This window comes from Thermoascus crustaceus, assembly GCF_041956765.1.
Source record: "Thermoascus crustaceus strain CBS 181.67 unplaced genomic scaffold VTN00scaffold_15, whole genome shotgun sequence".
NCBI lineage: Eukaryota > Fungi > Ascomycota > Eurotiomycetes > Eurotiales > Thermoascaceae > Thermoascus > Thermoascus crustaceus.
Genome location: NW_027192541.1, coordinates 51,517 through 64,249, shown reverse-complemented (window position 1 = coordinate 64,249; position 12,733 = coordinate 51,517). Strand labels below are relative to the sequence as shown.

The 12,733-nt window shown below is 49.5% G+C and overlaps 5 protein-coding genes across 5 annotated transcripts; 2 read left to right on the top strand and 3 right to left on the bottom strand.

Annotated features, from left to right (window-relative positions):
* Positions 1–189: 189 nt before the first annotated feature.
* VTN00DRAFT_3408 (uncharacterized protein) lies at positions 190–784 on the top strand (the record flags this gene model as incomplete). Its single annotated transcript, XM_069429722.1, has 2 exons — positions 190–432; positions 497–784. 2 exons carry the CDS (start codon positions 190–192, stop codon positions 782–784), a joined length of 531 nt encoding a protein of 176 aa, XP_069282789.1.
* Positions 785–1,206: 422 nt separating this feature from the next.
* On the bottom strand, positions 1,207–3,135 carry VTN00DRAFT_3407 (uncharacterized protein; the record flags this gene model as incomplete). Its single annotated transcript, XM_069429721.1, has 4 exons — positions 1,207–1,464; positions 1,539–1,679; positions 1,744–2,739; positions 2,806–3,135. The coding sequence occupies 4 exons, from the start codon at positions 3,133–3,135 to the stop codon at positions 1,207–1,209; spliced, it is 1,725 nt and encodes a 574-aa protein (XP_069282788.1).
* A 1,905-nt stretch (positions 3,136–5,040) lies between these two features.
* Positions 5,041–5,804, top strand: VTN00DRAFT_3406 (uncharacterized protein; the record flags this gene model as incomplete). Its single annotated transcript, XM_069429720.1, has 2 exons — positions 5,041–5,184; positions 5,271–5,804. The coding sequence occupies 2 exons, from the start codon at positions 5,041–5,043 to the stop codon at positions 5,802–5,804; spliced, it is 678 nt and encodes a 225-aa protein (XP_069282787.1).
* A 426-nt stretch (positions 5,805–6,230) lies between these two features.
* VTN00DRAFT_3405 (uncharacterized protein) lies at positions 6,231–8,232 on the bottom strand (the record flags this gene model as incomplete). Its single annotated transcript, XM_069429719.1, has 4 exons — positions 6,231–6,856; positions 6,944–7,083; positions 7,149–7,361; positions 7,418–8,232. 4 exons carry the CDS (start codon positions 8,230–8,232, stop codon positions 6,231–6,233), a joined length of 1,794 nt encoding a protein of 597 aa, XP_069282786.1.
* Positions 8,233–10,812: 2,580 nt separating this feature from the next.
* VTN00DRAFT_3404 (uncharacterized protein) lies at positions 10,813–12,419 on the bottom strand (the record flags this gene model as incomplete). Its single annotated transcript, XM_069429718.1, has 5 exons — positions 10,813–11,301; positions 11,360–11,505; positions 11,559–11,776; positions 11,846–12,090; positions 12,165–12,419. The coding sequence occupies 5 exons, from the start codon at positions 12,417–12,419 to the stop codon at positions 10,813–10,815; spliced, it is 1,353 nt and encodes a 450-aa protein (XP_069282785.1).
* Positions 12,420–12,733: the final 314 nt, after the last annotated feature.

Below are 12,733 nucleotides of genomic sequence, written 5' to 3'. Positions count from 1 at the left end.
AGGACATGAAAGAATGGGGATCACATATAAATCATGGCTATGATCCGCTGCTAGGTAGATTTCCTCTTCATCACTTGCTTAACATTTGATATATACGCTACTAGTTCAATTTCAAAGGAGTCTATTGCTTCAAAGTTCCTACCTTGTCATTTTATAATGCAATAAGTCGTACGGATATACTGAAATATCATGGCCAAGACGGGGGACAACGTGACTCTCATGGAATATTTGTCTCTACCGGACATCCCAGTAGACCCTCCTTATATGGAGCCCAACACAACAAACTACGCCTGCAGCTATAACATCAACGTGGTCGCGGATTGGAAAGGCTTCTCCCTGAACACCATCCTTGAACACTACAAAAATATTCTCGATGGGGAGCCTGACTTCTTGGAGATTCTGCCCGTGAATTCGGACGGCTCTCTCGCGGGGGTTTTGTACATTGATAATCCCACTAGCTCGAAAAGCTCTAAAATCTGGCTTTGAATACCTTGAGCCTACTCCCGATCAAATGGAGGGGCTCTCGGTTCTTTCATTCGATGTGGGTAAATCGGCAGAATACCATGGCGATTTCGTGCCTGATGCTGCATTCTATGCTAGGGACCTATATCCCAGCGGGCCAAATCGTGCTCCGGGGAAATACGTCCTACATTGGAAATGGAATTCTCCGCTCAAGTATCAAGTTCTGAGCGAAACCAACGATTACATGAGAATACATCGCACGCGATATGGGTTCATGCTTACTGATCGTGAAATGGGGGCGATTCGCAGAGTGGATGAATAACGGAAATCTGGAACTCGCGAATCCGGTTCCATGGAATCCCGATGGTGAACCGTTCTACTGACATTGTGGTACCTTGAGATACTGGCTGCGCATGATGAGGGCCTGGACGGGTGGATGATGCCATAATATGATCTGCACACTACTGTACAAACTTTCGAAGCTTGGAAGACGGAGCTTATAGCAGCTAGGTCACGGGTGTCGTGAGAAGCATGCGATACAGGTTGGACAGTCATACTGGGAGTGATAGTAGTAGGAAGAATTTCTGTTGTACCATATGGGCCATAAGGCTTAGTAGACAATTCTCCTCTCTCTCGCCAGAGAGAAGCCCACATTACTCCATATGTCGGCTAATTTTGACCGGTCAAGTTACTCAGTAGTCGCTCTCAAAGTCCATATTCCGAACGAAGGTACCGATTCCAACCTTAGAATAGAAAGTGCACCATTCTGACAAGGAAATTCAAATTCCGGATCGCCTCAGCAGCGCGGTGATGCTCCTCCCAGTCGATTTCGCGGCGACCAGAGTCTACGTCGATCTGGCTGAGCTTGAGCCATCCCTCCCGCTTCCAGAAGTATCCGCACAGCCAGAAGAGAATGACGACTGGAAGAGCTAGATATGCCTTGAAGAAGCCTTCTGCAGTTCCTACTCCGGATTGACCAAGTGGGAAGAGCGCCGTGTAGAACTTGCTATCTGTTAGTGTCCAAAGTCGAGACATACGAAGGAGCAATTGTACGGAGATTTCTGGGATCCACGTACCTGGGCGACGAGCACGAGAAATATCAAGATCAGACCCATCCAGGAACCGTATACACCACCGACGGCCTTAAATGGAAGTTCGTCCAGGGTGTGTCTATGATACTTCCAGGCCGCGCGGAATCGAATATGGGCCAAACAGATCTAGACATCGTTAGATTAAGAGTGAACAGAGGAGATGATGGGAAAGGCTTGGAATGTAACGTACACTGCCCCAGGTAAAAAGAGTCGACAGGCCGGACAGCGCAAGAAGCCAGTCAAAAACTTCGACGCCGTCTGCAGAAAGGTTGATGTACGCAAGAGCGCCGAACATAATTATGATAACTGTCGATACGAGCGGACGACCAGCGCGATCGACATAGCTGAAAATCCTGGGCGCGTAACCCTGTTCGGCGAGAGCAGTAAGAGTTCGAGAACCGCCATAAACGCCGGAGTTTCCAATGGAGAGAACAGAAATCAAAATTACGACATTCATGAAGCTGTCAAATCCATAGAGACCTGCGTCCTTGGCAGCAATGACAAATGGAGACGCCTTTGTATCGGTGTATGAGCCGGATCCTAATAAGCGCTCGTCATCATAGGGCACCATCATCGCGACCAGGAGAAGGCTCAGAATATAGAACAGCGTGATCCGCCAGAAGACCTGCTTGACTGCGGAGGGTAGCGACTTGACCGGTGTCCGCGACTCAGCCGCAGCCAAACCAACCAGTTCAGTTCCCGCAAAGGCGAACGCAGCTGTGACAAAAACAGCACAAAGACCCTTGAAGCCATTCGCGAAAGCACCCGGATCGTACCACAGCCGGGCTCCCCAGTATTCATTAAACTTGCCTCTGGAAGGACCGCCCCCGCTGATGCAGATGACAGCAACAAACATAAAGATGACGATTGCAAGCAGCTTCAGCAAGCTGCTCCAGAATTCTTCTTCACCATAGCCCAGGACCCCAAAGATGTTGATAATGATAATGGCAACCAGGAAGACAGTGATCCACACACCTACACTCACGTTGACTTCCCAAAAATCGATCGTTATAGCTGCAACCGTAAGCTCAAGTGGAAGAACGATGGCCCACTGAAAAACATAGTTCCAACCCATAGCAAAACCCCATGACGGGTCGATAAATCGCGTGGAGTAGGAATAAAAGCCACCAGAGATGGGGTACATAATAGCGAGTTCTCCAAGCGCATAGACGACGTTGAACATCATCTATGGTGCAGTTAGCTGATCATTTGTCTGGATGACTTGTATTAGGACACGAAATCTATAGCATACCACTCCGATAATCATGAAATCGATAAGAAGAGCGCCGGGACCACCGCGGGACAAGGCGGATCCCGAACCAACAAAGAGGCCAGCACCAATACTGCCCCCAATCGCAATCATATGTAAATGCCGCGACTTCAGCGTCTGGTTCAGTTGGTTGTGCTTATCCGCAAGTGTCCTCCTCTTGAATGACTCGAACGTGCAGCCCATACGAGTCCAGAAGTCGAGCTGCTTCTGACCCTCAACCGTTCCCTCCGGTACATATGGCTCGTCGGGCCCTGTGTAGCTTGGAAGGGTAGTTCCATCATGAATCAGCTCCTTAGGGTGCGGCTTCTCCATTTCAGGATACGTATTTCTTGTGCAATGATGGATGTCGCATGCGTAGATGGAAGCCGAACTGTAAGTGTCACAATAATCGCGCCAGTGCATGCATTTCAAAGAAAGAAGTCTCTTGGAATATAACCGTGACGCTTAAAGTGTCTCCAACCAGAGGAAAGAGACATTGGGACGCACAAGTGACATGCTCCGCATTATAAGATAAAGAGGTAACAACGCCAAGCTTGCGTGGGAGACAGCATATCAGCGCTTATCAGCGGTGGCATGAAGAAAGAAGCGCCTGGTAGGATCCGAGCAAAAGGAGTCCTCCACATCAAGTTCCTGCGGGACTTGGGTGGTATCTCCGCCGAGACCTTAGCTTCGGCAGGTGACGGTCTGACTACAGGAGTTCTCACGTTTTGGTTGTTGGTCATGGGTAGGTATCTACTCAGTTGTCATTGGGTAGCCGTTGAAACCTAGAGAGTGGCTATGCATTTTTGGAGCTTGTAGGAGTTCGGATAGAGAAGAATGACATGTTTGTAGTGTAATTTATAAAGCTGCCGTTGCGAGCTACTTGGATCGTTGTAATTCTGGGGCACGGTGGGATTCACTTTGGGAGAATAGACAGCTGAAGACAGCACAACTGCGCGCCCAGAAAACCTCCCGTAAGCTTGTGCCACGATAGACGGTATCTATGAATCCAGAATCTAGATAACGGTCAGCTGCCAGGATTCAAGGACTGTTCTCGAATACGTTTCGGAAGAAATATATGCTGCATGGACATAGGCTCTGTGGCTTCGCTGGACAGATAGCAAGCGTGGAGAGGCGCGGGCCACGAGGTCTCCTCCGCCGCCAAGCCGCGCGGACCGCTCGGCGGAGTCTTGGCGCGTCCCGTTCTCTCGCCCGCGATCGAAGTGGGCTGGAAGCCTATGTTCTCTTCTTCCTACATGCTTCTCGAAGTCGCCTCGTTTGCCTCGGCTGAATACGAAATCCTTCTTTCGCTATTGCCAATGCACTTTTTGGAGAAACTTCTGCGGGGATTATCATCCAACCAGGGAGTTCACTGACGTCTTACGGCGCCGGGCCCCCCGTCGGTCGCCATCCACTATCAGGACTGCACGAGCGAAAAAGGGAACTAGGAGCCAACGGGAAACGAATCGCCAAGAGTCAGAATGCTGCAAGCGCTGCAACCCAAGACTTGCCATCGTCACGCGCTGAGAGATACGCAGTGCTGGGTGACTTCTTCAGGTCTGCCAGATAATATTCCAGGTTTGGCATTCTCACGGGCTTTTCCTGGGATGTCCTAGTCCGCATCTGATGGCTGGTGAACCTTTTGCTGCGTAGATGAAATGATTCCAGAACATCAGAGACTTAAATTTCGCAACAAACTCAATGTTTTCGAGTACAATGTTAACAAGCGACTTTCGTTGAGCTTTAGCATCGCATGGAACACACATGAGATTGTAGTGATGAAAAACTAGAAATCTCTATCGAAGACCAACCACTATAAAACATCTCTCTTTTCTACTCAGCGCTGTACTCGATGCGGATCAGAACGACCGCCCTTGTCCGGTGCACAATGATGATTTACATAGTGGGAGAAGAGTGTCGCGATAGTAGTCTGCTATTCCCATGCGATGTAATGCGCCTTGAGAACGCATCTCCGATACTATTCTCCACATATATGTCTAGGCAGATAGCTGGAGATCCCCAGTAAAGCCTAACTTGCATACTTCCTAATTGGGTTGGTCCCAAGAAGACGTCACGGCGGCTTCAACCTCAAGTTGGATTTTGCGCTACCCCCTTTAACAATGCCATCGCATCCGTATTTCCTCGTTAATTTCCAACATTTCGATTGTGCATACGAATCCCGAGCTAAATCGCTTGGACATTGATATCCGCGAGCCATGTCTCGTCTAGGTCGTGGACATGCCCATGGAATCTCAACAATCGACGACGGAATTTATCGATATCAAACCATCCACGATCATCTTCAAGGAGAAGCTATCCTCCCCCAAGCACTCTGAGATATTTCTCGTATCCATCCGCGGTAGAACATGTGTCGTGAAAGTGGTAAGTGGCTCTGACCCTACCAACCTATCTCCACGCCACGCCATTTGCTTTATGCTCTAGCTCCTAACTAACATGCGCTTCTATAGCGTCATGACACAGGCCCAAACCCATGGGCCAATCCCGATCGAGAGCATAACATCTTTGTCTGCGAATCGAGGGCATACCGGCGTCTCAAGGCGCATGGTCTCTGCGACCGCAGCATTGTCCCGCAGTTTTACGGCATAATCGAAAAGATCGATCCAAGAGACTATTACTCTCATCTCAAGAAGTTCCTGAACGACGAGTACTCGCCCAATGCGATCCTCCTGGAGTACATCCGCAACATGGAGAGGCTCGATGCGCTCTCCAACGTGACAAAAAAGCGCATCGAGAACTTCATCACTGGAATCAGGGAAATCCACAAGGCTATGATCGAGCATAGTGACATATACCCCAAGAATACGATTATTCTGAGAGATCACCTTGATGGAAGGGTAATCTGGCTCGACTTCGATCAGGCACAAACGTTCGACCAGGAGACCTTGACGGAAGAGCAGAAGGAATGGATAGAATTCGAAGAGCACTGCGTTATCGAAATGGGAAGCGATATGGTGAGTTACAATGCCTATTTCTATCTCTGACAGAGGGGGCTTGAGTTGCTTTCTGGAGAAGATATTACCACCTTGATATTGCTGTCTGCCGACTAGGAGCCACTGTTCTTTTTCAGGAAGCCGATGCTGCTAAAGGAGTGAGGGATCACACGCTTTTGTGCTGGTAATGAACAATGGGTAGGAATCCTGTGGCTCCGGCCAAAGCATGGGTTTATGCCTTTGATTTACAGACTTCCCTCTGAACCTCGTTTGCCGAGCTGGAGCTATTAATAAATCATAATGCTTATTGTCCATTATTGCAAGGAAAAGGCTAGCAGAGACAGGAAGTAACAATCATGAAGAGAATTGAAAACACCTTACTCCGAACGATTCAAGTATCATTAAGAAGATAAATGCAAAAATTTACCCAAACATCGGAATAAGAGACACAAACTTCTTAATATCATCCATCCCAATTCAGCGCCCCTCGCTGCTCCTGCTGGCTGTGATATCTGCAGACAATGGCATCAAGTCGCGGTTCCGGGACCATGTCTCCAATTTACGAGCAACCCGCCCCTTCGTCTCGACAAACATATGCTGCCAGCCAAACATCCGCAGACTCTCCTCTCCACCTCCCAACTTGGCAATTTCTCCTCTCGACTCCATCCACCACTCCCGAAGACCCGGGTAGGTCTCGTCCATCTTCGATCCTAGGAATTGGGTCTCGTCCTCCCCGCCCGCAAGAGGGAACGAGTACGCCTTGTGGGCCGCGAAGAACGAGAGACCAAGTCTGTCGTGGTCTGCTTCTATAAATGCCTGGATGTGAGCAAGATTCTCTGCGCATGCATGGTCTTCGTGGATGTCTGTCCCGATCGGATTCGGCGTGTAGTGGGTTGATAAGCGTGAGATGTAATCTGCATGGGAGCCGTTGATGCTATTTCCCATGACGACAGCATGCGGCGTTGACTGCCCTGGAGCGGTGCGAAGCTCGGAGAGCGTGGTGTACTTAACAGTCCAGTTGATATGCCGGTGCCGTGAGATGATATTGGGCTCGAAGAGATCGGGACGGTCAAGCGTTGTAAGGAACGCATTTAAGTGGATGCCTGTCTTTTATCAGTCGGGCCAAAAGCAGAAGCTGGAGCAGGAATTTATACAAGGCGAATAGAAGAGACTGCGGGGTATGGGCTTACCATGTGAGCAGAAGTGTCTATCAATCATAATAATGGTGCACTCGGTCCGAGACAATTCATTCCGAAGAAGAAGATATCCCGGATAGCACGCTGCTGCAGTGAGACCCTTGGAAGATTTCTGAACCGTTCCAAGAAGCAGCCTGACAAGTCCAATTAGCATATCAAATCAAGACGAAGACTGAACTTATTTCGACGTTCAACATACCTCGACATGCTCCCCGTCGGGGAGAATCTCGCTGCAAGAGATTGCAGCCAAGCACAACTATAATCGGACAACCACGTCTGCAGAGCTCGCAGCTCGAGGGAGACCCGTTCCAGCTTTGCCTTCTTGTATTCCACGTTCTTGAAGTCCCAGTATGCCGCCATCAATTCGTATCCGTAATTGAATGCCGCTTCCGGGTACAGACGAGCTCCGACGCTGTCTTTCAGAAGAAAGTCTTGTATTTTGAGAGGATATATGAAAATACGAGGAACCGTACGACGGATTTCGTGTCCAGCAGGTCCCATTGTGTTCGGAGAGGAGAAAGAATCTCGGGTTCGGAGGATGCGCTTGATGCGCTGGAAGCCGTGGTTGCGGATGAAGGGCTTCGGGGCGAGATGTACGACGATATTTCTGCGTTCCATTCGAATCTGACAGGGAAGGAATGCTCTTCTCGGATCTCGCATTCTGCAGGTTCTGTCGTATCGACCGTGCCACGAGGTACTTTGGCTAGGATTGGAAAATCCGAATTTGCTTCTGCTGGAACAGACGCAGATACACCATTTATCCGGGCCTCGGAGCAAGATTCTTCCTCGCAATAGATGCTCTCAGGGGAGTGATCAAAAACCGGCTCCTCCCAGCCCAGCACACTGAGGATATGCTCAGTGGTGTCTTCTTTAGCACCTATACCAAGTTTTGTCGGATGAGCCCGATCCTTCGTAAGCGCGGCGCAGAGCCCCTTTGCTCGTTGGGCAGTATTTTTCAGCAATTCAATATGCCTGTCGATCCACACTGGAATCTTGGGTTTCCCGGTGGCACTGCTGACGATCATCTGGCGATGGACCGAGAAGACTTCGAGAAGCATGCCCACTCGAAGGTGACATGCTGTGTCTCCCCCGTGCGCGTCAAAGGCCATGAATCCCAGTGAGTCCGGATGGCTGTCGCCTCCCAGTAGCAGGGCGCGAAACAGTTCTAGAGCATCGATAGCGTCCGAAGCGCTGCGAGCCACATCCGTCAGAAGTTGAGCGTACAATAGTCTTATCTGGCGATGGAGACGCTGCTCAAGGGGAAAGAAAAGAAGGTCAGCCATTGTAGCAACTGCTGTGACGGAGACAGTCAAACGAATATGTTTTATAGTCCTTTCCCAGCTTCTTGAATTCTCGAAGATACAATTGAGGCGTGTTCAATATTATAGATTATATATAAATGTACAAATTATAGAGACTGGTTATTTCATTGGGAACCGAGAAAAAAAATAGTTGATCATCTAGATCGATTGGTCCGAACACCTGGTTCAATGATTAAGGATTATACGAATTGTCCCTGCAGCCATGTGGTTCCCGAGGGGAAAGAGAAGCTGAGAACGAGTGGAGAATACACGCCGATCGTTGCTCCAGCTCCAATTTTTATTCAACTAGACTTTGCTGCAAGGTTAAGGTTAGAGAGCACGGAAGACGAAAATGTGAGAATATTACTGCCGATCGCAGAGAAAACAACATGCTAAAATATCAGTTTCGCAAGATCCCCGTAGAACACGATTTTTGAAGGACGTCAAGTCTGTTGACAGCGTTTCGTTCTACTTGATGCTATGCTAGGAACGATATCGACAACGGATAGGATAATCCAAGGTAATCTGGAAACCAGGAAGATGGTAACAATGCTCCATTTCCCGGACTGGCATAGTCCTCAGCAGCAGCAGGAACAGCTGCCGATCCCAGGAAATGTCCCTATTTGTTTGTTCTTAGCTTCCAGCTCTATCAGTATAGAAAGGATAGCCGACTCCAGGGCGGAAAAGAGAAGCGAATAGCAGGTAATGCGGGAGACGATCAAGATCTGGATACCGACGTGACGACGCAAGCGGTTCTCGCGGCACCTGCTCAGGGACCAAAGTTTGATAAACATCACAACAGCCGAGCACTTGCGTAAGTACTCAAAGGTATTCGGCGATTGACTCAGACTATCGAGTGGTATCATGCAGCTTCCGTTCTCAGGCCATATTGTGATCGCCTTGGCCAGATCCCGATTCATGCACGCGGAACCGTTGATGCGTTGTTTTACTGTAAAGTATCTCGTGTTTCTTATGACAACGACGCTTTTAGCCATTATTCGTTTAAAGGTTGTGTAAATAGAGAGAAGAGACTGTTAAATATGTAATGCAGAGGGAAATGCCATGTTATTGTAGCTGATTCCGGATTTTCGTGAGTTGTTACTTCTCTTGGCTAGTGGAGATATAGGACTCTCCATCATCATGCGACTCATGGTGACGATTAGTTGTAAGGACAAGACTCTTGGCCCTCGTCGTGGCATCGGGATAGACAAGGTGGTCCGGTTGCTCTGTGCACTCCACATCAATAAATCTCCTGCCTTCTTCTCTCATTGTTCTTCACATGGAAAATAAGTCAAAAAAATCATAGACAGTGATCGCGAAGATTAAACGACCTCGGCAAAAAAGCACTGGCGGTGAACCTTGTCAATGATCTGAGTCAGGAGGTGAATTGCTGCCGTAGCTCAGGGAAAATTCTCCGATGTCGGGTCAGCGCGAGCCGATGGCGATCATCTGATTATCTGATTATCTGATAAGGATAAGATGAGCATCGGCTCGCATGGGACCCACAACGCCTTGACAAGCTGTCACTGCGCGACACATGGGGAAAACAGGGCTTTGGTCTTCTAAACGAGTGGGACAGTATCCTGCCCATGGAATTTGATCCGCAGACAGTATTTCTCCCCACTTTTGTGGCGTGATATGGTGTTGATGCAGATTGCGCAGGTCGAATCACGCACAACAGGGATGGAATGCAGAAACGAAAAAACGAACTACCTACGCTCCATACAGAAATGTTCTACGAAGCTCGTCGTGAGTCACAAGCTCTTCTATTATTCTCATATATCTAACGGAATTTATATTCGTCTTTAGATATGTGATCCTGAACATCGACATGGTAGTAGAGGCAAATAGATGTAGATTGACACAATTTTCCAACACAACAAATATGAAGATCTTCATACGAGCAAGAAAGATTAAACAATTGTCCGTCTTACCGAGAATAAAATCTCATTATTCATCCCACAACATCGTAAGGTGGTGTGGAGCAGCATGACAAGACTCGGTCGTCCTCCGGTCGACAGTCCACACGTCAACTCTTGGCCCGCGTACATGGATTTCTCAGCCCCCAAATCCTGCCATCATTCCCCATCGCTGATCCCCTCGAGCTGTGCCCTCACGGACCAGTGGCCTTTTATGTACTCTCTGTTCCGTGATCTGCGTGATCCCCGACGGAATAACGGCCTCTAACATCGCGCATCGCAGGATAAGACTTTTAAGGCTGGGTCCACAACTGTGTCACGGCGTCTCCACGCGGAACCCAATGTTGACGACGCTTCACGGCTTGAAGGAACCACTGTTATTTAAATCGTACTGACCTAGTGTGTATCGTTAGTACCATTTCGCTTGGCTACTTTGGGATCCTTTCCATGCAAGTAATACTGATACGCAGATACGAATCTCGAAGTTGCGGTCTGCAGTACGTCATAAACAGCATGAAAGATGGATTTTATTCTTGCTAGTACAGTGATGTTCGGAAAAGCTTTTCTCGGGCTCCAAAGTACAACCATGACGGTTTTACCGGCGTCTTGGCGTGCCAATTATTGCTGCAGGAGATATCACCTTTCAACGCAGCCGGCACTCGAGGATCGTCTCGTCCCCCATATTTCTCCACACCTTGACCAGCTCCAGTCCAGCACGGGCTACAAGCCCCTCGTACTCGATCTTCGTCCGCTGCTTGGCGTTCAGGCATGTGAAGACCTGAAGATCCAGCCTGCTCGTAGGCGCGTCACCCCAGTTGGCGAGCAACGGCTCGGGCGCTTCCCATTTGTTCTCGTCACCACGTTCTTTGCCGTTCGCTGCTGCGGTTCCGTTATCCACGACCCGATAGGTGGGACAGACGACATGTTCACATATCAGCAGTTTGCTGTTCCGTGTCATGGAGGCGGCCGTGTTGCTGAGGATCTTGACCGCCTCTGCGTCGGGCCAGTCGTGGATTACGTGACGCAGGAAGTAGATATCTGCACCCTTGACCGGAGAGGACTGGAAAAAATCCAGATGGACGAACTGTGGGTTGCCGAGCTTTAGGATGTCTGGGTAGTTTTCTTCCAGATTCTGCCAGTATGTTTAATCAGCTTGCATCGGACCCGAATCGAAAAGAGGAATACAGTACCTTCTTAAACCCAGGGCCCGAATCAGGAAGATCCTGGACCGTCAGCTTAAGGTGAGGGTATTGTCTCAGAATGGGGAGCGTTGCGGCCCCAATTCCGCCGCCAACGTCCACCACGGCTGCACCTTGCTGCGAATCCCATGGATACACTGTATACTATAAGCTCATCTGAACCACAGTCAAACAGACAGCACAAACGTACGACTGAGATATTGACCCAAGTTCAATCCTTTGCCCGCCATCGCCGTCTTGGCTCTCTGTCCGATGTCCGTGCGCACGCTCGACACATACTGGAAGTAGTCGAGTTCCGTCTCGTACGCGATGTTGAACGGTGCCTTGTTTGCTGCCGTGGAGTCCTTGTACTCAGGGAGCGTCAATGCCTCCCAGGCCTTGCAGGAAGACTTCCGCGCTTCGTCGATACTGCCGACGGCCGTGTGAGTCTAGAGGATACCTAGACCATGACTGTCACCCGCAGGCGTAAAAACGTACCAGTGTCCAACAAGCGCTTTCTTGCCCTCTGCCTTGAACGTGGCGGAGAGGGCATTGTTCGCAAAACGGTTCGGCGCCGTCTCCTGGAAGATAAGAGAATTGCACAGGTTCCGCAGATGGCGGGCAAGCCGGTCCGCGTTCAGCCCTGACTTTGCGGCCAGTTCGTCCACATGGCGCTCACCGTCTCCCAGCAGATTCGGGATGTCTGCCTGGCAGGCGACGAGAAGAGCGGTTTCGTCGTGGTACTTTGGCACGGAAATTGGTGAGTATGTTAACCCACGGCCACAAGCCTGTAAAGGGATGGAACAAGCGAACGTACACCGTAGGTAATATCGTTGATAAATGTGTTCGGGTCGCATAGCGCTCTCAGCATGTGTGCCGAAGAGGAAATCGTCTTGAGCGCAACTGCCAGGGCCTGGTCGTTTCGACTGTATATAGGATGCGGTTCAACCGTCTTCAGCGATAACAGCGGGTCCGCATTGTCGACTGCATTCTTCTTGACCGCCTCTATGGAGGAAGTGATCAGGTCTCGAAGTTGCTCGAGCTCAGCAACGGGGTTCTTTTGCGCGGCCATGATTGTATATGATCGATTACTCAGAATTACAGGGACCGAGGCACAATAATGTTAGGGGTTAAGGTCGATTATCTCTTTATTCTTTCTCTACTACGCTTAAATATCATGCTAGTTGAACATAGGCTCATTTAGCGACCACAGTCCCGGTACACGTCTCCGTCCGCGGTGGAGTGAAGTCTATGGCCGTCGCACGCCTGTAACTGGCCCACATCCTGTGCCGAAATATTGAAGATTTTAGAAAGTAGCAAAGAGTGATCACAGAGCCCTTACTGAATTCTTCTGCTTCTTGCCCCAGGAGTTCGCATGGGAAGGTG